General features: G+C 70.3%; 5 protein-coding genes across 7 annotated transcripts; 3 read left to right on the forward strand and 2 right to left on the reverse strand.

The window, feature by feature from the left end:
• Window positions 1-99: 99 nt before the first annotated feature.
• SHD (Src homology 2 domain containing transforming protein D) lies at window positions 100-4,164 on the forward strand. 2 transcript variants are annotated; one of them, XM_077191514.1, is made up of 6 exons: window positions 100-1,181; window positions 1,730-1,814; window positions 1,896-2,108; window positions 2,418-2,551; window positions 3,226-3,345; window positions 3,917-4,164. In XM_077191514.1, exons 1-6 carry the CDS (start codon window positions 259-261, stop codon window positions 4,101-4,103), a joined length of 1,662 nt encoding a protein of 553 aa, XP_077047629.1. In that variant the 5' UTR covers window positions 100-258; the 3' UTR covers window positions 4,104-4,164. The 2 variants fall into 2 exon arrangements, with proteins under 2 accessions (XP_077047629.1, XP_077047630.1); XM_077191515.1 differs by having other exon boundaries at window positions 990-1,181; window positions 2,413-2,551.
• Window positions 4,165-4,618: 454 nt separating this feature from the next.
• TMIGD2 (transmembrane and immunoglobulin domain containing 2) lies at window positions 4,619-7,410 on the reverse strand. Its single transcript, XM_077191332.1, has 5 exons — window positions 6,330-7,410; window positions 5,355-5,830; window positions 5,188-5,275; window positions 5,001-5,093; window positions 4,619-4,826 (listed from the first exon to the last, which is right to left on the reverse strand). The coding sequence occupies exons 1-5, from the start codon at window positions 7,189-7,191 to the stop codon at window positions 4,684-4,686; spliced, it is 1,662 nt and encodes a 553-aa protein (XP_077047447.1). The 5' UTR covers window positions 7,192-7,410; the 3' UTR covers window positions 4,619-4,683.
• FSD1 (fibronectin type III and SPRY domain containing 1) lies at window positions 7,225-12,313 on the forward strand. 2 transcript variants are annotated; one of them, XM_054649929.2, is made up of 13 exons: window positions 7,225-7,308; window positions 8,035-8,142; window positions 8,219-8,350; window positions 8,656-8,757; window positions 9,401-9,423; window positions 9,678-9,799; window positions 10,121-10,330; window positions 10,452-10,550; window positions 10,645-10,804; window positions 10,881-10,960; window positions 11,290-11,541; window positions 11,859-11,947; window positions 12,029-12,313. In XM_054649929.2, the coding sequence occupies exons 1-13, from the start codon at window positions 7,297-7,299 to the stop codon at window positions 12,131-12,133; spliced, it is 1,494 nt and encodes a 497-aa protein (XP_054505904.1). In that variant the 5' UTR covers window positions 7,225-7,296; the 3' UTR covers window positions 12,134-12,313. The 2 variants fall into 2 exon arrangements, with proteins under 2 accessions (XP_054505904.1, XP_077047635.1); XM_077191520.1 differs by lacking the exon at window positions 7,225-7,308 and adding an exon at window positions 7,683-7,712.
• A 6-nt stretch (window positions 12,314-12,319) lies between these two features.
• On the reverse strand, window positions 12,320-17,091 carry STAP2 (signal transducing adaptor family member 2). The gene is made up of 10 exons (XM_077191333.1): window positions 16,737-17,091; window positions 15,992-16,063; window positions 15,510-15,605; window positions 15,108-15,164; window positions 14,793-15,034; window positions 14,531-14,671; window positions 14,206-14,275; window positions 13,634-13,730; window positions 12,772-12,897; window positions 12,320-12,622 (listed from the first exon to the last, which is right to left on the reverse strand). Exons 1-10 carry the CDS (start codon window positions 16,827-16,829, stop codon window positions 12,561-12,563), a joined length of 1,056 nt encoding a protein of 351 aa, XP_077047448.1. The 5' UTR covers window positions 16,830-17,091; the 3' UTR covers window positions 12,320-12,560.
• Window positions 17,092-17,355: 264 nt separating this feature from the next.
• MPND (MPN domain containing) lies at window positions 17,356-20,894 on the forward strand. The gene is made up of 12 exons (XM_054650406.2): window positions 17,356-17,451; window positions 18,012-18,229; window positions 18,483-18,951; window positions 19,022-19,106; window positions 19,186-19,282; window positions 19,402-19,474; window positions 19,548-19,624; window positions 19,704-19,872; window positions 19,950-20,020; window positions 20,120-20,209; window positions 20,418-20,510; window positions 20,598-20,894. Exons 1-12 carry the CDS (start codon window positions 17,445-17,447, stop codon window positions 20,682-20,684), a joined length of 1,536 nt encoding a protein of 511 aa, XP_054506381.2. The 5' UTR covers window positions 17,356-17,444; the 3' UTR covers window positions 20,685-20,894.
• Window positions 20,895-21,005: the final 111 nt, after the last annotated feature.

The following is a 21,005-nucleotide window of genomic DNA, read 5'->3' on the forward strand; positions in this document are numbered from 1 at the left end:
TGGACACTGTGGGACCCTGCCTCAGGGACCCCCACCCACCCCAAGTGGGGCTCTCCTCACCCCTGGCCATCAACTTCCCTCTCATCAAGGCACCCACCTCTAATTGCTGAGCAGCCTCTGGGTAATTAACGCCCTCACACAGGGGTTGGGGGGCCCGGGGGGGGCTCTGGGGCGTCAGGGAGAGCTGGACAAAACCCAGCCCCCCCCATCCCAATTAGCATTCTGTGCACATGCCTTAATTAACCTCTTCAAATATTAATGCTGGCCACTGGGCTCAGCCCGGGGCTGGGGGGGCACCAGGGGGGTCTCAGGCCGTGTCCTCCCAGATGTGTCCCCCACTGCCCAGCTGTCACCACCACCCCCAGCACCAGCTGGGACCCCGAGAGGGACCCCAAGGAGCGGGGAGGGACCTTTGTTCCGGGCACAGACAATGCCAGGAGGGGACTCAGGGCAGGACTGGGGGGTCCCAACCTCCTGCCCCCCGTGTGGTGCCTGAGCCCCCCCAAACCCGGCGGCAGGGGGGGAGCAGAGCCCCCCGTGCCCCCCAGGATGAGCTCCCCGGGCGGGGTGATGGAGATGGGGGGGTCGTTGTTCCCCCCAAAGCCTTGCACGCCCCCAGCCCCATTGGGGGGGGGGATCCCATCGCCGGGGTCTGGGGGTCCCGGTTCCCCCCCGCCATGTCCCGCTGTGACCGGGGAGGAACCGCCCGCTGTCGCTCGGGGGTCCCGGTGCCCCCCGCCACTCGGGGGTCCCTCCGTGTCGCCCTCGCCGTCCCTGCCGCTGTCCCCTCGGTGGTCTCACCCCCCCCGTGCCGGTGCCCCCGGCGAGGCGGGCGCGGGGGGGTTTCGGGGGCTCCGGTCCGCGCCGCGCGCGGCGGCGACACAAAGCGGCTCCGGCGGCGGCGGCGGCGGCGGCGGCGGGGGGGTCCCGGCGGGTCCCGGTGCCGCTGGGTCCCGGCCGTCCCGGCGCTGCCGGTGCCGCTCCCCGCCATGGCCAAGTGGCTCCGGGAGTACCTGGGCCGGGGGGCCCGGCGCTCCCCCCCGCGCCCGCCCCAGCCCGACTACAGCGGTCCCGGGGGCCCCCCCGCCGCCGCCCCCGCCGCCGCCGCGCTCCGCGGCCCCGCCGCCTCCCCGCGCCACCGCCTCGTGCGGGTGGGGGGCGGCCCCCGCCGCCTGCAGCAGGTACGGGCGGGGGGCACCGGGGGGGCACCGGGGGCACCGGGCGGGAGCCGCAGCCGAGCGCCGGGAGCGGGGAGGGCGGCGGGGCAGAGGGTGGGGGGCCGGGGAAGGGGAACGGGGGGCACCGGGAGGAGCGGGGGGGTCGGGCAGGTGTGAGCGGACAGCGGCGAACGGGGGGGGCTGGGGACCGGAGGGGATGGGGGAGATGGGGAACGGGGATGGGGACGGAGAGCGGCCGGGAATAAGGACCGGGAGAGCGGGAACCGGGAAGCGGGGAGAGCCAGGGGGTCGGGGGGCAGCCAGGGGGGAGCTGGGGTCACTGGAGAGGGAACTGGGGGGCGGCTGGGGATGGTGGAGGCACTGGGAGAGGGGGAAGGGGAGAGGGGGAGAGGGGCTGGGGGACAAAGGGACCGGGTGGGCGGGAATGGGGACGGGGCCGGGGACACCCGTGTCGGGGTGTGGGAGCCCCAAGAGCCCCGTGAGGGCACCCGGGGACAGGGGGGGCACGGGGGGGGCAGTGGGGGTCCCGTCCCACCCGGAGCCCCCCCCAGGGCCCAGGTGAGAGCGAGTACTCGGAGCCCTTCGAGGGTGAGCAGGACCCGGCGCCCGAGGGCGGCTGCGACGAGGAGGCCACAGGTGGGTGGTGGCACCCCGGGCACCCCCAGCACCCGCGCGGGGGTCCCGGGCGCCTCCCACCGCCCCGTTCCCCATGCCCAGGGTGCCCGCGGCAGGGCGAGGGCCGGCGGGTGCGGCCGCGCCGGGGTCCCCAGCTGTACGACACCCCCTCCGAGGAGTGGGACACGGCCGGGGACAGCCCGGGGGCACCCCCGGCCCGCGAGAGCCGCCTCCCCCGCGACGACGAGCGCCCGGCCGATGAGTACGACCAGCCCTGGGAGTGGAAGAAGGATCACATCTCACGGGCGTTCGCAGGTGACAGAGCCCCCGGGTGCCACCTCGGGCTGGGTGCCGCTCCTGGCTCCCTCCTCCTTGTGGGGACACCCTCAGGGTCCCCCAACCCTACATCCCGCAGCTTCCATGGGTACCAGTCCTGGACCTCAGCATCCCCCAGCATCCTGGGGTTGCCCCCCCCATGTACCTGTGCCACCCCAACACCCCGTGCCCCCCAGAGCACTCCTGGCCCCAGCAATGGGTCACCACGGCAGGGCAGAGCCACCTCTGGGCCGTTCCTTTGTGGCACTGCGAGGAGCTGGGTGACGCCCCTTTGTCCCCGCAGTGCAGTTTGAGAGCCCCGAGCGCTCCCCCAGCCTGTCCCGGCCGCTGCCGCGCTCCCCCCGCGCCCCCGGCGGCCCCCGGCCCGCCTGCCCCCCCAGCCCCCGGCACGTGGACACCTCGCTGCCCCTGGAGAAGCAGGCGTGAGTCTGGGGGCGTCCCGTGGGGTGGCACCTGCGGTGTCCCGGTCACACAGCGTGGCACAGGGGCAAACCCCGTGTCCCTTGGGGGTGTCCCTTGGTGTGGTTGGGCCCTTTGGCATGGATGGGTCCCCAGGGGGTGTGGAGGGCCCAGTGTCCTGGGTGAATCCCCATGGGGTTGGGTGCCCCACAGGATGTTTGGGTGCCCTATGGCATAGTTGGGTGCCCCATGGCATGTTGGGTGGCGTGTTTGGGTGGCCCATAGCATGGTTGGGTGTCCTATAGGATGCTTGGGTGGCCCATGGGATAGTTGGGTGGCCCACGGCATGGTTGGGTAGCCCATGGTGTGGTTGGGTGGCCCACGGCGTGGTTGGGTGGCCCATGGCATGGTTGGGTAGCCCATGGCGTGGTTGGGTAGCCCATGGCGTGGTTGGGTAGCCCATGGTGTGGTTGAGTAGCTCACAGCGTGGTTGGGTGGCCCATGGCATGGTTGGGTAGCCCCTGGCGTGGTTGGGTGCCCCATGGTGTGGTTGGGTAGCCCCATGGTGTGGTTGGGTGCCCCATAGAATGTTTGGGTGCCCCATGGCCCAGGGGGTTCCCCGTGACCTGGGGGGTGCCCCATGGTGTGGTTGGGTCCCCCATGGGCCGGGGGGTGCCCCTGACCCCTCTGTGCCCAGCTGGTACCACGGCCCCATCGGGCGGGCGGGCGCAGAGACGCTGCTGGCGCTGTGCCGCGAGGGCAGCTTCCTGGTGCGGGACTGCGAGACCAGCCCCGAGGACTACTCGCTGTCCCTCAGGTGAGCAGGGACACGGGCACAGCCTGCCAGGGGCCGTGCCAGGCTGGCAGTGGGGCTTGGAGCCGTGTTTGGCTGTGCCAGCCCCCGCGGGGATGTGCTGGCGTGTCCCCATGCGTGGCACAGCCTGGAGGTGACCCGGGATCCCTCGCCTGGAGTAGTGCCACCCCTGCTCTGGGTGTGGTCCCCATCCCTGTCCTCATCCCCACTGCTGTCCCCATCTCTGCCCCAATCTCCATGCCAGTCCTCACCCTTATTCCCATTCCCCCATCACCACCCCTATCCTTGTCCCCCTCCCTGTCCCAGCCTCCACCCCGCACCTCATCCCTGTCCAGATCCCCACCATGTCCCAATCCCCATCCTACACCATCCCACTATGCCATCCCATTATCCCATCCCATCCCATTATCCCGTTATCCCGTTCCTGTTCCCGTTCCTGTTCCAGTTATCCCATTATCCCATTCCCGTTCCTGTTCCTGTTCCCGTTCTCCCGTTCCCGTGCCTCATTTCCCATTATCCCGTTCCCATTCTCCCGTTCTCCCGTTCCCGTGCCTCATTTCCCGTTATCCCGCAGGAGCAGCCAGGGTTTCGTGCACGTGAAGCTGACGCGGACCCGGGAGCAGCACTTCACGCTGGGCCGGGCCGGGGCCGCCTTCCCGTCGGTGCCGGCGGCCGTGGGGCACTACACGGCGCGGGCGCTGCCGGTGCGCGGTGCCCGCCACCTGTCCCTGCTCTACCCCGTGGCCGTGCAGCCCCTGTGAGCCCGGGACCCCCCCCGCCCGCCCGCGCCCCCCGCCCCATTAAACCGCCGTGTCACACCGGGCCGGGGACGCTGTGGTGCCTCCGAGCGGGATTTGGGGATGGGGATTTGGGGAGGAGTTTTTGGGGCAGAGATGGGGATGTGGGCGGGGGGGATCAGGGACAGGGAGGAGAAAGGGATGGGGACAGGGACAGGGACAGGAATGGGTGCCTCTGGTGCGCCTGGGCACCCAACTCTGTGGGATCCCTGGGGAAGGCAGGACGAGGTGGTGGCACTGCCACCCCGGGGCGGGGTCCTTGCTTCCCACCCCCCAGCACATCCCTCAGGCGCCGGGTGACACTAAGCAGGAGCCCAGGGGACAGCAGAGCGGCTTCCCCTGAACGAGAGGTCCCTGTCACCCCTGTGGCTCAGGGGACACCGTGCAGTGGCCGGCGAGGCACCGGATGGCAGCGGATGGCACCGGATGGCCCGGGGGCGGGGGGACACAGAGGACGCCGAGCCGGCTGACAGGATGCTGCCAAACACCTTTTTTTGGGGGGTTTCCTGAGGAAGGCAGAGCCGGGGGAGGCTGTGAGGCACCCTCAGGGCCGGGGGGGGCCCCGTGCCCGCCGCGGCTCCCGCTGGTATGGGCTGAGCTCCGGCTTGGGGGGCGGCGACTTTGGGGGGCCCCGCGCCAAGGAGGACCCCACGTTCAGGTAGATGGGCGAGTCGGGGTGCACAGCGCCTGTTGGGGGTCACTGCTGTCAGCCAGGACCCTCGGGGGACACACGGGGTGTCCGGAGTGGGGCATGGCCGGGGGGGGGGGACGAACAGGGGGGGTTTGGGGTCAGAGGGACGTGGGGCAGGTGGGCACGGGGGGGTTTGGGTGTTGGGGAGGGGAATTCGGGGACAGGGGTACCTGGGCTCCTGTGACAGCAGCGCCGGACGAGCAGGGCCATCCCCAGGAGAAGGGCGGTGCCCCCCAGGCCCGCCAGGAGCGCCCAGAGCAGCGCTGCAAGCACAGCCCAGGGTCACCCCCGGCCCGGGGACACGGACACGGTGGGACCGGGCTGGAGGGCACAGCAGGGACAGGGGGACACAGTTACCTGGCTGATGTCCTCCAAGAGCTGCTGCGGTGAGGGGAAAGCAGTCAGAGATGTCCCAGTCCCTGTCCCAGTCCCTGTCCCAGTCCCTGTTTTGTCCCCATCCCTGTCCCTCCTCACTGTGGCCACCCAAAACCCCCCCGGAATCTCCCCCAAGGGACCTCACCCACCCTGCTGGTGACCCCCCCAAGCCCCTCGGCGATGCCACCCCCGCGGTCCCCCCTGCCCCCCGCGGTACCGGGCGGTCCCGGGCGGTCCCGGGTGGTACCGGGGGTGGTACCGGGGGTGACGCGGAGCTCGGTGCCGTTGCCGGTGGCGGTGTCGAGCCGCGGGATCTCCAGGGTCACCCGGCACAGGTAGCGCCCGCTGTCGTTGCTCTGCACCTGCGGGAGGCTGAGGGTGGCCCGGGGGGGGTGCCAGGCCAGCCATGCCCCCCCCGGGGCACAGCAGGGACAGGGGGACGGGGCCAGGGAGGTGCCAAGGTGCAGGCGGGTGGCACAGAGCACCCCGAGCCCCCCGTCCCGCAGCCACTCCATCCGCAGCTGGACCCCGCCCTCGGCCACCTCCACCTGGCACTGCAGGGCCACCGTGTCACCCGCGGTCACCTGCAGCTCGTCCGGCTCCTGGGTCACCTGCAGGGCGCCCGCTGTGGGGACAGCCCCGGGGTCACGGGGGATGGATGGCACCCCTGGGGTCACGGGGGGACGGGTGGCACCCCCAAACCCCCCCCCGGGGGATGGGGGACGGTGACGCTCCAGGCTCGCTGCCCACACATCCCCTGTCACCTCTGACCACACACCCCATCCTGTCCCCCACCACTGTCACCTTCCTGTTCCCACTGACGCTGTGTGCCCCCCACCCTGTCCCCCCCATCCAGTCCCACCGTCTCCATCCTGTCCGTCCCTGCCACAGCCATGTCACCCACTCTGTCCCCATGTCTGTCCCTCCCTCTGTGTCCCCAGCCCGTCTCTGGTCTCCCCCCCAGGACAGATGTCCTCCCTCACCCCGGCTGTCACACAGGGGCCAGCCTGAGCCCCGTGCCCCTGCACTGTCCCCTGGGTGGCCTGTCCCCAACCCCACAGCACCGCCACAGGGCCCCAGGCGCTGTCCCCACTGTCCCCCAGCCAGCCTTGTCCCCCACTCACCTCCAAGGAGCGGAATGAGGACCCCGAGCTGCCACATCCCCCCTCCGGGGCCGGCCCAGCCACCCTCTCCGAGGGGCTGCATCCCCGAGGGGTCCCAGCCCCACGCTGTCCCTGTCCCCAAAGCCTCCTGGCCCAGTGTCACCCGGGCCAGCTCACTGTGACACTGCGGCTTCCGGCCCTGTGAACAGGGGAGGTGACAGGGACAGACAGTGGCACCAGAGGGGGGGAGAGGTGGGGACATGGGCGGGGGGTTGGGGATGAGGATTTGGCAGGGATGGGGACAGGAATAGGGATAGGAATGGGACAATGATGGGGACAGGGATGGGGACAGGGATGCGATTGCGGACAGGGATTTGGACAGGGATGGGAACAGGAATAGGGACAGTGATGGGGACAGGAATGGGACAGTGATGGGGACAGGAATGGGGGACAGTGATGGCACGTGAATGGGGACAGTGATGCGATTGGAGATAGGGATTTGGACAGGGATGGGGACAGGGATGGGGACAGGGATTTGGACAGGGATGGGGACAGGGATATGGGACACCATCCAGAGCGAGGACAGGTGACAGCACCTCCTCAGGCTCCACCTTGATCCTGGCTCCACTCCAGCCTGGGGAGGAGCCCCGTGGGGACTTCCTCTGATCCCCCGGAGCAGGGGAGCCCCTCCTGCCCCCCGAGGGGGCTTTGGGGGGGGGGGGTCAGGCTTCCTGATCTGGGACCCCCCCGCACTGTGACAGTGTCCCCACCGCCGCCCCTGCGGGGTGACAATGTCCCCCCTTCCCCTCGCCCCCAGCCCCGGCCCGGCGCTCCCCACCCGCGGGGGTCGCAGCCTCCCCTCCCGGACTACAACTCCCAGCATGCCCCGGGGCGCGGGGCCGGGCCGGGGCGGGGCCGGGGCGGGGCGGGGGCGCCGCTCCCCCTTTGTTGGTGTCGGCGGGGCCGAGCGCGGCGGGGCCGGCCCGGAATGGGCGACCAGGTACGGCCCGCACCCCCCGGCACCGGCGGGAGGAACCGGGGCACGGCGCAGGAACCGGGAGCGGCAGGAGGAGGGGATGGAGCGGGGGGGGCGGGCAGGATGGAGGATGGAGGATGGAGGATGGAGGATGGAGGGAGGGATAGAGGGAGAGGGGATGGACGGGTGGAGGGAGGGAGGGAGGGAGGAGGGAGGGATGGAGAGGGAGAGATGAAGGAGGAAGGGCTGGAGGGATGGAGGAAGTGGGGATGGAGGGATGGGGCTGGAGGGATGGGAGGAAGAGGAAGGAAGGGAGGAAGGAGGGATGGAGGAAGTGGGGATGGAGGGATGGGAAGGAGGGATGGGAGGAAGAGGAAGGAGGGATGGAGGAGGAAGAGGGGATGGAGAAGGAGGGATGAGGAGCGCAGGTGTGGAGCATGGATGGAGAGCTGAGGGGTTCGGGGTGGCACCGGAGGGAGGGAGGGGTGCGGGAGGGCTGGGGGGGCACGGAGGGGAGCAGGGGGCTCGGGGCTGGCACGCTCACACTCACACTCACACTCACACACTGCCAAGTCATGGCCCCGCCATGCCGGGCAGCCCGGCCGGGTCCCCGCGGCGCCTGGCACGGCCCGGCACAGCCCGGCACGGCTGGCACGGCTGGCACGGCCCGGCACAGCCTGGCACGGCTGGCACGGCGGGCCCGGGCCCCGGGGGCAGCGCGGGGCCCGCGGGCACTGACGGCCGCTGCAGGGCGCCGGGCAGGAGTCTCTGCGCAAGATCATCACCACCCTCGCCGTGAAGAATGAGGAGATCCAGAACTTCATCTACTCCCTCAAGCAGATGCTCCAGAACGTGGAGGTAGCCCCGGCCGGCCCCCCGCGCTCCCCGGGGCCCCGCGGGGCCGCCCCCGCTCAGGCCCCGCCGTTGTGCCCAGGCCAACTCGGCGCGGGCGCAGCAGGACCTGGAGGCCGAGTTCCAGTCGCTCTACGCGCTGCTGGACGAGCTCAAGGAGGACATGGTGATGAAGATCAAGCAGGAGCGAGCCAGCCGCACCTACGAGCTGCAGGTGAGCCCCGGCACGGAGCCCCTCTGGCCCTGGAGGCCCTCCCAGAGCCAGAGCCCACCCAGCCTGGGATCAGCGTGGCCCAGAGCTGCCCCCTGGCCCGGAGCCCCCTCAGCCCGGAGCCCCCCAGCCCAGAGTCCCCCAGCCCAGAGTGCCCCTGCCTGGAGCCCCCCAGCTCGGGAACCCCCCAGCCCCAGAACCCCCCCCGCCCCCAGCCTGGATCCCCCCCAGCCCGGAGCCCCCTGGCCCGGGAACTCCCCCCATTCTGGAGCCCCCCAGCTCTGCCCTCTGCCCTCCCTCCCGGGCAGGCCCAGCTCGTGGCGTGCTCCAAGGCCCTGGAGAGCTCCGAGGAGCTGCTGGAGGCGGCCAACCAGGCCCTGGGCACGGCCAACCACCAAGACTTCTCCCAGGTGGGTCCCAGGGGTGGCCCTGCCCTGCTGTCCCCATGCTGGGGGTGTCCTGACCCCCCCTTGCCACCCGCTCGATGCCACCCTGGGCTGGGCACCCCTTTTCTCTCTGTGCTGGGGCTGTGCTGGGCTGGCTGTGCCTGGGGGGGCTGGGTGGGAGCGGGGACACCCGGGGTGACCCCAGGGTGACACAGGGCACCATGGCAGGGCCACAGGGCACAAAGGATGCTGTGCCAGGGGGTGCAGGAGTGCTGTGCCAGGGGAACCACTGCGGGGTGCAGGGGTGCTCTGGGATTCGGGGATGCTCAGGCATGCTGTGGGATGCTCTGGGATGCTGTGAGATGCTCTGGGATTCAGGGATGCTGTGGGATGCAGGGATACTCTGGGATGCAGGGATGCTGTGGGATACTCTGGGATGCTCTGGGATGCTGTGGGATGCTGTGGGATGCTGTGGGATGCTGTGGGATGCTGTGGGATGCTGTGGGATGCCCTGGCACGCTCTGGGATGCTGTGGGATGCTGTGGGATGCAGGGATGCTGTCCCACTGGGTGCCACAGCTGGTACAGGTCCCGCACGTGCCCCCCTGTGCCCGGCTCTGCTGCCTCACTGCTGCTTTTCTCCTCCTCTTTCCCTCTGCGCTCACAAGGCGGCCAAACAGATCAAGGATAGGTACGGCCCCCCGAGCCCCCACCCACTAACCTCTCCTCCTCCTCCTCCTCCTCCTCCTCCTCCCCCTCCTCCTCCTCCTCCTGCTCCTCCCCACAGCCAGGGCCCCACAGGGGTGGTCCCGAGGGTGCTGGGGTGGCCCTGTGGCTGCTGGGGTGGCCCTGTGGCTGCTGGGGTGGCTGTGCCCACCCTCCCCAGGGCCCAGCAGGGCAGGGGGGTGCCCGGCCCTGCTGAGCCCTGTCCCTGTCCTGGCACAGTGTGACGATGGCCCCGGCCTTCCGGCTGTCGCTCAAGGCCAAGGTCAGTGACAACATGAGCCACCTGATGGTGGATTTCGCCCAGGAGCGGCGCCTGCTGCAGGCCCTGGCCTTCCTGCCAGGTACTGCCAGGGCAGGGGGACACAGGGGGACAGGGCAGGGCACGGCCAGCCTGGCACCGGGGAGGGTGGCATGGCGTGGGGCAGTGCCAGGCCTGGGGTGCCTTCCCAGAGGGGCAGGAAGGTGCCAGGGATGGGGGCAGGATGAGGGGTTTGGGTGCTGTGCTCAGGGGGGGCAGTGGGGGTCTCTGGGTGCCAGGGGTGCCACGCCTGAGGTCTGTGAGCTCAGTGGGGTCTGGGGGAGCCCTGGGGGTGCCCGGGAGTGCTGGGGAACCCCTGTGTGGCAGGGAGGGGGGACACTGGCACGGCTGCTCCTGCGGGCAGTGCCCAGCGCCCCCGAGATCGACCTGGCCGAGTCGCTGGTGGCCGATAACTGTGTGACCCTGGCCTGGAGGATGCCCGACGACGACAGCAAGATCGACCACTACGTGCTGGAGTACCGCAGGACCAACTTCGAGGGGCCCCCCCGTGCCAAGGAGGACCAGCCCTGGATGGTCATCGAGGGCATCAAGGGCACTGAGTACACCCTCACTGGTGAGGGCACCGGGTGCCACCGGCCCCAGGCGGGCGCTGGGGCTGCCCCAGGCTCTGCAGGGGACACGGGGGTGGCAGTGCCCTCCTGGTGGCCCAGCCTGTGACCCCGCTGTGCCCACAGGGCTGAAGTTTGACATGAAGTACATGAATTTTCGGGTGCGGGCGTGTAACAAGGCGGTGGCGGGCGAGTTTTCCGAGCCGGTCACTCTGGAGACCAGAGGTGGGTCTGGGGGGTGCCAGGTGCCCGTGTACCTCCTGTGCCAGCCCTGTGGGGTGCTGGGGGCCCAGGCACCGCTGACAGGGGCTGTCCCCAGCGTTCATGTTCCGGCTGGACGCCAGCACGTGCCACCAGAACCTGCGGGTGGAGGAGCTGAGCGTGGAGTGGGACGCCACGGGCGGGAAGCTGCAGGACGTCAAGGCCCGTGAGAAGGATGGCAAGGGCAGGACGGCCTCCCCTGCCAACTCCCCTGCCAGGTAACGCCACGCCCGGGCCCCCCTGCACGGCCTCTGGGCCTGGCAGTGCCAACCCTGCCCTGTCCCTGTGTGCCAGGGTGGTGCAGTCGCCCAAGAGGATGTCCCTGGGCCGCGGGGGCCGCGATCGCTTCACTGCAGAGTCCTACACGGTGCTGGGTGAGAGGGGCACCTGGCCTGGGGGGTTTGGGCACCTAGGATTGGTTTGGGCACCTGGCCTGGGGGGTTTGGGCACCCAGGGGTGTGACTGAGGAGGGGGCACTCAGGGGTGTGAGGGTTTGGGCACCCAGGGGTGACTGAGGAGGGAGCACCCAGGGGTGCAGGTGAGGAGGGGGCACGGAGGGATCAGAGGCACAGGAGGGGGTGCCAGGGAAGCAGGGGTCACCCCTGGCAGGGTGGGCACAGGGTGGGGCAGCCACGGGTGGCCCGGGCAGAGCCGTGGCTGTGCCCAGGGGACCCCCTGATCCTGGGGGACCCCCTGATGGCAGGGGACACCCTGATCGACGGTGACGAGCACTACTGGGAGGTGCGCTACGACCGCGACAGCAAAGCCTTCGGCGTGGGCGTGGCCTACCGCAGCCTGGGCAAGTTCGACCAGCTGGGCAAGACCCCGGCGTCCTGGTGCCTGCACCTCAACAACTGGCTGCAGGTCAGCTTCAGCGCCAAGCACAACAACAAGGCCAAGGCGCTCGACGTGCCCGTGCCCGACTGCATCGGCGTCTACTGCAACTTCCACGAAGGTGGGGCTGGGCTGGGGACAGGGCTGGGCTGGGCATTGGCACCTCAGTGTGGGCATTGGCACCTCCATGGGCACTGGCACCACCAAGGCAATTGTCACTGCCATGGGTATCAGTATATGGGCATTGTCACCACCATGGGCACCATCATGGGCATTGTCACCTCACGGGCACCAGCATGTCCATACTCCAGCATGGACACAAATGTCCACCATGGGCATTGCCACCACCGTTGTCACCACCGTGGCCACTGTCACCACCCCGGGCGCTGTGCCGGGGCTGTGCCCACCCCGTGCCCACCTGTGCCCCCATCCCCACAGGTTTCCTGTCCTTCTACAATGCCCGCACCAAGCAGCTGCTCCACACCTTCAAGGCCAAGTTCTCACAGCCAGTGCTTCCAGCCTTCATGGTAAGGGGGGGGGCAGGCCTGGGGGTCCCGGGGGGCTGCCAGCGCTGCCTGCAGCCCCCTGAGCCCCCTCTGTGTCCCCAGGTGTGGTGTGGCAGCTTCCAGGTGACCTCAGGCCTGCAGGTGCCCAGCGCCGTGCGGTGCCTGCAGAAGCGCAACAGCACCGCCAGCAGCTCCAGCCTGCCCTGAGGCGGGCACAGCACTGAATGTACCCCCCCTGCCACCCCCAGCGCTGCCCAGGGGGCTCTGCCAGCCCCGGGGCTGCCCACGGCCCCCCCACTCCGTGCCCCCCGTGTCGCCGGGGCTCGTTGCCCCCCCAGCACCGAGAGCTGCTTCTGGCCTGGAGAATAAATTGGGATGTAGGTGTGAGCTGGCCGTGGATGGGGCACGGGGGGGATTATTTGGGGTCCCTGTGACACCCCCACGGTGCCAGGAGCAGGATGGGGCTGGGTGGGCACAGGGTTCTTTATTTACAAACATTTTGGGGGGGTTCCTGCCCTCTGCAGTGTCACCCCAGGCCCGGGGACACTGGGGACACTGGGGACAGCTTTCCTTGAGGGTGAGGGGGGGCCCTGCTGGCTGCAGGCACAGAGGGGGTGTCCCCAGAGTGTCCCCATCACTGAGCCTGGCGCTGCTGCAGCTTCCCGTGCAGCTCCCTGAGCAGCTCCTGGCTCCTCCCTGTGCCATGGAAGGGGGGGCTGTGAGTGCCTGGCAGAGAACCCCTCTGCCCCCCCATTGCCCCCCAAGGCGGTGACAGGGCCTGGTGTCCCCATGCTGGCACCCCCGTGGTGCCCATCGTGTCCCCTCCACCCCCGCCTTGGGCTCACCGGGGTCGTTCATGTAGAGCAGCTCCTCGGGCACCAGCCCCAGACTGGGGGGGCTCCTGCCCCTCCTCGGGGCCGCCCTGGGCGCGGCTGCAGCCGGGGGGGGCCCCCCCTTCATGGGCACGAACTCTGGAGCAGAGCACGGGGGCAGTCACGGACCCTCCGTCTGCACCCGACACCCCCAGACCCCTCTGAGCCCCCCCAGGCCGAGACACCCCAGCAGCTCTGCTCCCCAACTCTCCCGACCCCCCAGTACCCCAGGTACCCCCCAGCCTCCCACGGCTGCTCCCGACACCCCAATAGTGTCCCAGACACCCCAATACTGTCCCAGACACCCCAATAGTGTTCCCTGACACCCCAATAGTGTCCCCGACACCCCAATAGTGTTCCCTGATACCCCAATAGTGTCCCCGACACCCCAATAGTGTCCCCCGACCCCAATACTGTCCCGGACACCCCAGTAGTGTCCCCGACACCCCAGCAGTGTCCCCGACACCTCAATACTGTCCCCGACACCCCAATAGTGTTCCCTGACACCCCAACAGTGTCCCCGACACCCCAATACTGTCCCCGACACCCCAATATTGTCCCCGACACCCCAATGGTGTCCCCGGCACCCCAGCAGTGTTCCCGACACCCCAGCAGTGTCCCCCGACACCCCAATATTGTCCCCCAACACCCCAATATTGTCCCCGGCACCCCAGCAGTGTTCCCGACACCCCAATATTGTCCCCGACACCCCAATAGTGTCCCCAACACCCCAATATTGTTCCCAACACCCCAATACTGTCCCCGACACCCCAATATTGTCCCCAACACCCCAGCAGTGTCCCCCAGCCCCCCGAGCCCCCAGCCCCGTGCCCACCCAGCTGGGAGCTGTACTCGGGCTCCAGGGGCCTCAGGCTGCCCTCGCTCCTCCGCACGAAGAACTGCGCCACCTCTGCCAGCGACGAGCAGCGGTGCTGGGGACACGCGGCCGTCACTCGGGGATCCCCCCGCGCCCCCCATCCCCTGCCCTGCGCCCCAGGCCCGGGGCTGGGGGGTCCCACCCCCTTGGCTGCGGCCCTTTGGGGTATCCCAGTTCCCAGGGATCCCAAACCTGAGGGGCTCCCTGTCCCTTCTTTTGGGGGTCCCAAACTTGTCCTTCTTTTGGGGGTTGTCCCTTCTTTTGGGGGTTGCAGTTCCCGGGGATCCCAAACCTGAGGGCCTCCCTGTCCCTTCTCTTGGGGGTCCCAGTTCCTGAAGCCCCAGCCCTCGGGGGACCTCGGTGCCACCCTCGGGTGATTCCCTGGGGGTGCCCAGCCCTGGGGTGGCACGGCCCACACGGTGCCAGTCCCTCGGGTGACCCCCAGGGTCCCACCCCGGCGGCTCAGGGGGGTGCCCGGGGTTGGGGTCCCTGTCCCCAGCGCCAGCCCCGCCCTGTCCCGTGTCACTCACCGGGGTCTCCAGGTCGATGAGGTAACCCTGGGGCTCTCTCTTCACCCTGTAGTGCTTCAGCACCGCTGTCCTGCGGGGGGGCGGCCTCAGGGGCTGGGCACCCCCTTTGTGGGGCACTCACAGCCCTCGGGACACCCCTCAAACGGGGACCTTCCCCTGGGGCCACCCCTCAAACGGGGACTTTCCCCTGCGGCCACCCCTCAAACGGGGACCCATCCAAGGGGACCCCGCTCACCCTGGGACCCCGCACCCCATGGGGACCCTCACCCTGAGCCACCCCCGTTCCCCTTGGGGACCCCCCTCCCCCGGTGTCCCCAGCACGGACCCGTCCAGCTCCTGGCGCGTGGTGACCGAGACGCCCTGGCCGTGTCCCCCGGGCCGCAGCAGGAGATTCCCCCTGTCCGCGCTCCGCTCCAGCAGCAGCTCAGCCTCGGCTCGAGTCACCTGGAAAAAGCAGCTGGGGACCCTGGGGACCCCCCCGCTGTCACTCCCAGCCCTGCCCGGCCACACTGGGCCACCCCCGGCTGGGCCATGCTGGTCCCCAGGGAGGATGGGGACCCCCCCAGCCCCCAACACTCCCAACTCACGGCTCAGAGGGGCTGGGGGACACGAGGGTGACGGGGGACACGGGTGTGACCGGGGACACGGGCGTGGCCGGGGACACAGCGGTGGCCGGACACACGGAGGTGATCGGTGACACGGGCGTCGTCGGTGACACGGAGGTGGCCGCGGTCACAGAGGTGTCCCTGCACTCCCGCTCCTCCCGCAGAGCCTGCAGCAGCTGGAAGGTGTGTCCGGGCAGCAGCGCCAGGTCCGGGGGCATCTTCATCTGCGGGGGACACGGGCTGGTGGCACTGAGGGGTCCCTGTCACCCCGGGACCCCCGGGCAGCCCCGTGCTCACCTTGGCCATGGTCAGGATGAATCCCCGCCACATCTCCTGCGTCTCCCAGCTCTCCATCTGCCGGGGGACACAGGGACATGAGGGTGGCCTGTCCCCTGTCCCTTGTGCCCCCCACAGGTCTCCACAGGTCCCTAAACCTGGCCCCAAATCCCAAAACCCGCCATCCTTGTGCATTCCCTGTACCCCCCACGTCCTTCCCCCTGTGCTCTCCAATCTCCACAATCCCAAAATCCTCTGTGTCCCTAAATCCTCCCCTTATGCTCCTCAGTGTCCCCCTGCAGTCCCTATCCCAAAACCCAGTCCCCTCATCCCCCCAATCCTGAAATCCTGTCCCTTCTGTACCCCCAGATCCCCCCCTCCAGGTACCCCCATTCCCCCATTGCCTCCCCGGCTGCCCCTCACCTTCATTGTCACCTCTTGTCCCCTCAGCCTGAGGATGAGCACCCCATCCTCGGCCTGCACGGTCACCAGCTCGCCCAGGTCCAGCAGCTCCAGGGGCTGGGGGCACCCAAGGGTGGGACCCCCGGCCCAGGGACGCCCCCACCCTCAGCAGGGTCCCCCCAGTGTCACCTGAAGGTCCCATCCTCGGGGGGCCCCTGCCCCGGGGGGTTTATGGGGACGGGTCCCCAATCCTGGGGGTTTCACCAAACAGTCTCAGCTTGGGGAGGGGGCACAGGGGTCCCACCCTGGGGGGATCCTGCCCCAGGGGCGTCTCCAGGGCCCGGGCATGAGGGGGGGTCCCAATCTTGGGGGTCCCAGCCCCAGCAGATCCCAGAGGTCCCAGCCTGGGGGAGCCCCCCCAGTCCCACCCAAAGGTTCTTGTCCTGGGGGTCCCACCCTGAGGGGTCCCTGCCCGAGGATCCCGCCCGGAGGAGCCCCGGTACCTCGTGGTCCTGGGGCCGCCTGTAGAAGGCGAGTTTGAGCCCCCGCAGCCCGGCCCAGACCCTCCGGTAGCCCTGAGGGGAGAGACGGGCTCAGCTCCGCACCGACACCGGCACCGGGAACTGGGAAACGGCACCGGGAACAGGGAAACGGCACCGGGAACAGGGAAACGGCACCGGGAACAGGGAACCGGCACCGGGAACTGGGAAACGGCACCGGGAACAGGGAAACAGCACCGGGAACAGGGAAACGGCACCGGGAACAGGGAAACGGCATCAGGAACAGGGAAACGCTACCGGGAACAGGGAAACGCCACCGGGAACAGGGAAACGGCACCAGTAACAGAGAAACACCACCAGGAACCGGGAAAAGGCATCAGGAACAGGGAAACGGCACCGGCAACAGGGAAACGGCACCGGGAGCCGGCACCAGCACCAGGAATCGGGAACCAGGCAGCGGGAACCGGGAACTGAGAAGCGGCACCCGGAGCCGGCAGCAGGAGCAGGGAACCGGCCCCGGGCTCGGCAGGGAACACGGCCGGTGGCCCCGGGCGGCTGAGGGGACACGGGGAGTCGGTCCCGGGGGTGGGGGGGCAGTGCCCGGGAGTGCCGGGAGCCGTCCCGGGGTCCCTGGGTACCCCCGAGGGTCGCTCTTGGCCCTCGGTCCCGGGGTATCCCGGGTGTCGGTGCTGGGGCGTGCCGGGATCGGTCCCGGGGTGCCGGGGTCGGTCCCGGCCGTGTCGCCCACCTGATCACCTGGCCCCCGCTTGTCCACGAAGCCCTCGTAGTAGTGCCGGGCCCGGGGCCGGGTCCCTCGGGACAGCGGCACCGGCCGCTCCATCCCCGCCACCCGCAGGAGCCGCCGCAGTTCCCGGTACCGGCCCCGCCCGGCCCGGGGCGAAGGGCGGCGGGCGGGAGTCCCGGCCGGGCCGGGGCATCCCCGGAGCGGGGCTGAGCCCCCGTGTCCCTCCCTTCGCACGCAGCAGGTGCGGGGCTGCGCCCCCCGACAGGCTCCCGTTCCCACTCCCGGTGCCGGTGTCCCCCGTGCCCCTCCCGGGGGTCCCGGCCGGGCCGGGGGCTCCGTGACCGGCGCGGGGCTGAGCCCCCCCGTCCCCCGCCTGGTGCGGCAGGTGCGGGGCCGAACCCAGCAGGTTCCTGCCCGTCCCCCCGCCCGGTTCCGGTGCCGGTGTCCCCCGGTTCCCGTTCCCGGGGCCGGGGCGGCGGGCGGGGGTCCCGCCGGGAGGGGGGGTCCGTGTCTCAGTGCGGGGCTGAGTCCCCGCGTCCCCCCCGCCGGTGCTGCAGGTGCGGGGCTGCCCCCCCCCCGCCCCCGGTGCCGGTGTCCCCTCACCCCCCCGGGCGGGGCGGGGCGCCCGGGGCCGCCCCATCACGTGTCGCCGCCGCCGCCGCCGCGCGCACCGGGGGGAGGCGGGAGCGGCGGGAGCGGCGGGAGCGGAGCATGGCAGGTACCGGGGGGCGGGGGCGCACCGGGAACCGGGAACCGGGAACTGGGAACGGGGAATCGGACACGCACCGGGCACGCACCGGGCACCGGACACGTACGGAGCACGCGCACACCGGGCACGCAGCGGGCACCCGGCACCGGACACGCACCGGGAACCGGACACGCGCGCACGGACACGCGCCCCGGCCGGGGACACGCACCGGTCACCCGCGCCCCCCCCCCCGTACACCCGGGGCACGCGCGTGCACCTGCCCGAGCGCGCTCCCGCGGGACCTCGGTGGGGACATCCCGCCCCCACAGCCCTCAGGCCGCTCCTGTGCCCACCAGCCCCGGCCCCGTGCCCGCAGTCCTTCATTGCCACCCTCCTGTGCCCTCACCCCCCTGTCCCCACGTCAGTGTCCCCCTCTCCCATCCCCGAGTCCTCCGGTCCCTGTGTCCTGCCCCTCCACGTCCTTGTGTCCCCTCCGTGCTTGTGTCCCCGTGTCCCCATCCGCAGGCAGAAACCAAGGGGGGCACCCAAGGGAGCTCCCGGGGGTGCTGTCTCACGGTGTCCCCCCGCAGCGCTGGCGGCCGCCTCCCCCGGCGGGGACGAGTGTCTGGAGGAGGATGAGGATGAGCTGGAGCCGGGGCTGGACGAGGCCGAGGCCGAGCCGGAGGTGGCGAAGGCGGCGGGGGCGGCCCGGGGGGCGGTGCTGACCCGCAGGGGCATCACCCTGAGGGTCCTGCTCCGAGACGGGCTCCTGGAGCCGGGCAGAGGCGTCCTGTCCATCTACTACCTGGTGAGCCTGGGGACAAGGGGACAGGGGACAGGATGGGGACAGGGAGAGGGATGGGGACGGGGAATAAGGAGGGTGACAAGAAACAGAGATGGGACAGGAGACAGAGATGTGGCAGGAGACGTGGGCCAGGGAAAAGGACGGAAACGGGACACAGGCTGAGGACAGGGGATGTGGGATGAGGACAAGGGACAGTGATGGGGCTGAGGGAGAAGTGATGGGCACAAGGGGACGCGACTCCCGCCATTGTCCCCAGGGCAAGAAGTTTGTGGGGGACCTGGGCTCGGACGGGACGATCACCTGGCAGGAGACGGGGCAGGTCTTCAACTCGCCCAGCGCCTGGGCCACGCACTGCAAGCGCCTGGTGAACCCCGCCAAGAAGTCGGGCTGCGGCTGGGCCTCCGTGCGCTACAAGGGCCAGAAGCTGGACCAGTACAAGGCGGCCTGGCTGCGCAAGCACCAGCCCAATGTGGCGCCCCCCGAGGAGGTGGGACCGGGCTCGCCTCCCCCTGGCACCCCCAGGCTGCGGGGCGAGCTGGGTGCCAGCCCCGTGTGCCCGCAGAGCTTGGCCAGCGAGGGCGAGGAGGAGGAGCTGCCCGAGGATGAGGAGGAGGAGGCGGCCAGGGAGGGTCGGGTGGCGGTGCCGGAGCCGGCGGCTCCCAAGAAGCCGGAGGAGAGGAGCAAGAAGCAGCAGGGCAAGGGCCTGGCGGAGCCGGCGGGGACGGGTGAGCTGCCGTGGGGGGGCCGGGGGTCCCGGGCAGCGCGGCCGCGGTGACGGGACCGTGTCCTTGGCAGACGGCGGCGGCGCAGGGAAAAGGCTGGAGGTGAAACCCCGGGTGCCCGTCCGCTACTGCACCCTGGGCACCCGCGACTCGGCCAGGTAGGGGACACCGAGGGGACCCCGGGGCGCGGCAGGGACAGCGGGGACAGCGGGGACAGCGGGGCCGTGGCTCTTCCAGGAACCCCCAGACCCTGGTGGAGGTGACGTCCTTTGCCGCCATCAACAAATTCCAGCCCTTCAACGTGGCCATCTCCAGCAACGTCCTCCTGCTCCTGGTGCGTCCCCTCCCCAGGCTGGGCCATTGCTGATGGCACTGGGGACACCTGCAGCCAGCGGGCTGTCCCTTGTGTCATTATTTTCGAGCTAAACCGCCGATTTTAACCTTTTCCTTTAGGATTTCCACAGCCACCTGACACGGAGCGAAGTGGTGGGGTACCTGGGGGGGCGCTGGGACACCAACACCCAGCGTAGGTGGCGTTTGGGGGGTGGGGGTGGCTCTGCCGTGGGCCGGGGCTGTCACCCAGCCCCGTGTCCCCGCAGTGCTGACCGTGCTTCGAGCCTTCCCCTGCCGGACCCGCCTGGGTGACGCCGAAGCCGCGGGCGCTGTGGAGGAGGAGGTGAGGGGCAGATCCAGCCCGGGGGGCGGGCGGGGGGCTCTGGAGGCTCCGGACCCACGGTTTGTGTTCCCCCCCCCAGATCTGCCAGAGCCTGTTCCTGCGGGGGCTGTCGCTGGTGGGGTGGTACCACAGCCACCCCTTCGGGCCCGCGCTGCCGTCGCTGCACGACATCGACGCGCAGATGGATTACCAGCTCAAGCTGCAGGGCAGCGGCAACGGCTTCCAGCCCTGCCTGGGGCTCATCTGCGGTACGTGAGCCCCCCGGGGCTGCCAGGGGGCTGGGGCTGCTGCCACCCCCCTGTGCCAGCCCCCTCTGTCCCCATAGGGCCCTTCTACCACGGCAACCCTGGCGTGGAGTCCAAAATCGCGCCCTTCTGGGTGATGCCACCGCCAGAGGTAAAGTGGGGGAGAATTTGGGGTGGGGTCCCCCCACCCGGGGTGGTGTCAGGTGCCAGAGCTGTGGAGTGACCCCTGCCTGGCTCCCCCGTCCCCCAGCAACGGCCCAACGACTACGGGATCCCCATGGATGTGGAGGTCACCTACATCCAGGACGGATTCCTCACCAACGACGTCGTGCAGGAGATGGTGAGAGAAGGGTGGGGGCCCCCAAGGCCCCCCGAACCCACTGGGGGCAGGCTGGGACCCCACCACTTGTCCCCATCCTGCCCTTAGCCCTGGTGATGGTGGCAGTCCCTTCTCCAGCCCACACCGAGGCCTCGGTGCCACAGGTTTGGGGTCCCCCTGCCTGGCTCTGGGGCACCCCCAGGGCTGCAGCCCCTCTGTCCCCCCCCAGACGCTGCTGGTGGAGTTCTATAAGGGAGCCCCCGACCTGGTGAAGTTCCAGGAGCTGTGGAGCCAGGATCAGACCTACCTGGACAAGCTGAAGGTGGGAAGGGCTGGCAGGGGACGGGGGCTTTGCTGGGGCACCAATTCCCTGTGCTGGAACAAAGTGGGGTTCCCCCCCTCCCCTCAGGGCTCCCTGGCCTCCCGCACCCCCAAAGACCAGAGCTTCAGCCACGTCCTGGAGCAGATCTTCAGCCTGCTGAAGCTCAGCGGGTGAGGGCCCGGGGCCCCTCGATCGGACCAGGCGCCTCCCGCAGCCCGGGCGGGGCTCGCAGCCCCGGGGCTCTCCCGGGCCCGGCGCGGGGCAGCTCCCGGAGCTCCCCGGAGCCCGCCGGGCCCGCCCTGCCCCGGGGGCGGCCGTGCCGGTGGGGACTCTGTGGGTCAGTGGTTTGTGGAAGTGGTAGTTTGATTAAAGAGCAGTTCCTGAGAGGTGGCTCCGGTGGCTGGGGACATCCTGCCATGGCCTGGACTAAGGGGATGTGGGGGGGAATTCCTCCCTGGGAGCGGGAGGGTGGGCAGGCCCTGGCACAGCTGTGCC

This window comes from Agelaius phoeniceus, chromosome 29 (assembly GCF_051311805.1).
Source record: "Agelaius phoeniceus isolate bAgePho1 chromosome 29, bAgePho1.hap1, whole genome shotgun sequence".
Classification (NCBI taxonomy): domain Eukaryota; kingdom Metazoa; phylum Chordata; class Aves; order Passeriformes; family Icteridae; genus Agelaius; species Agelaius phoeniceus.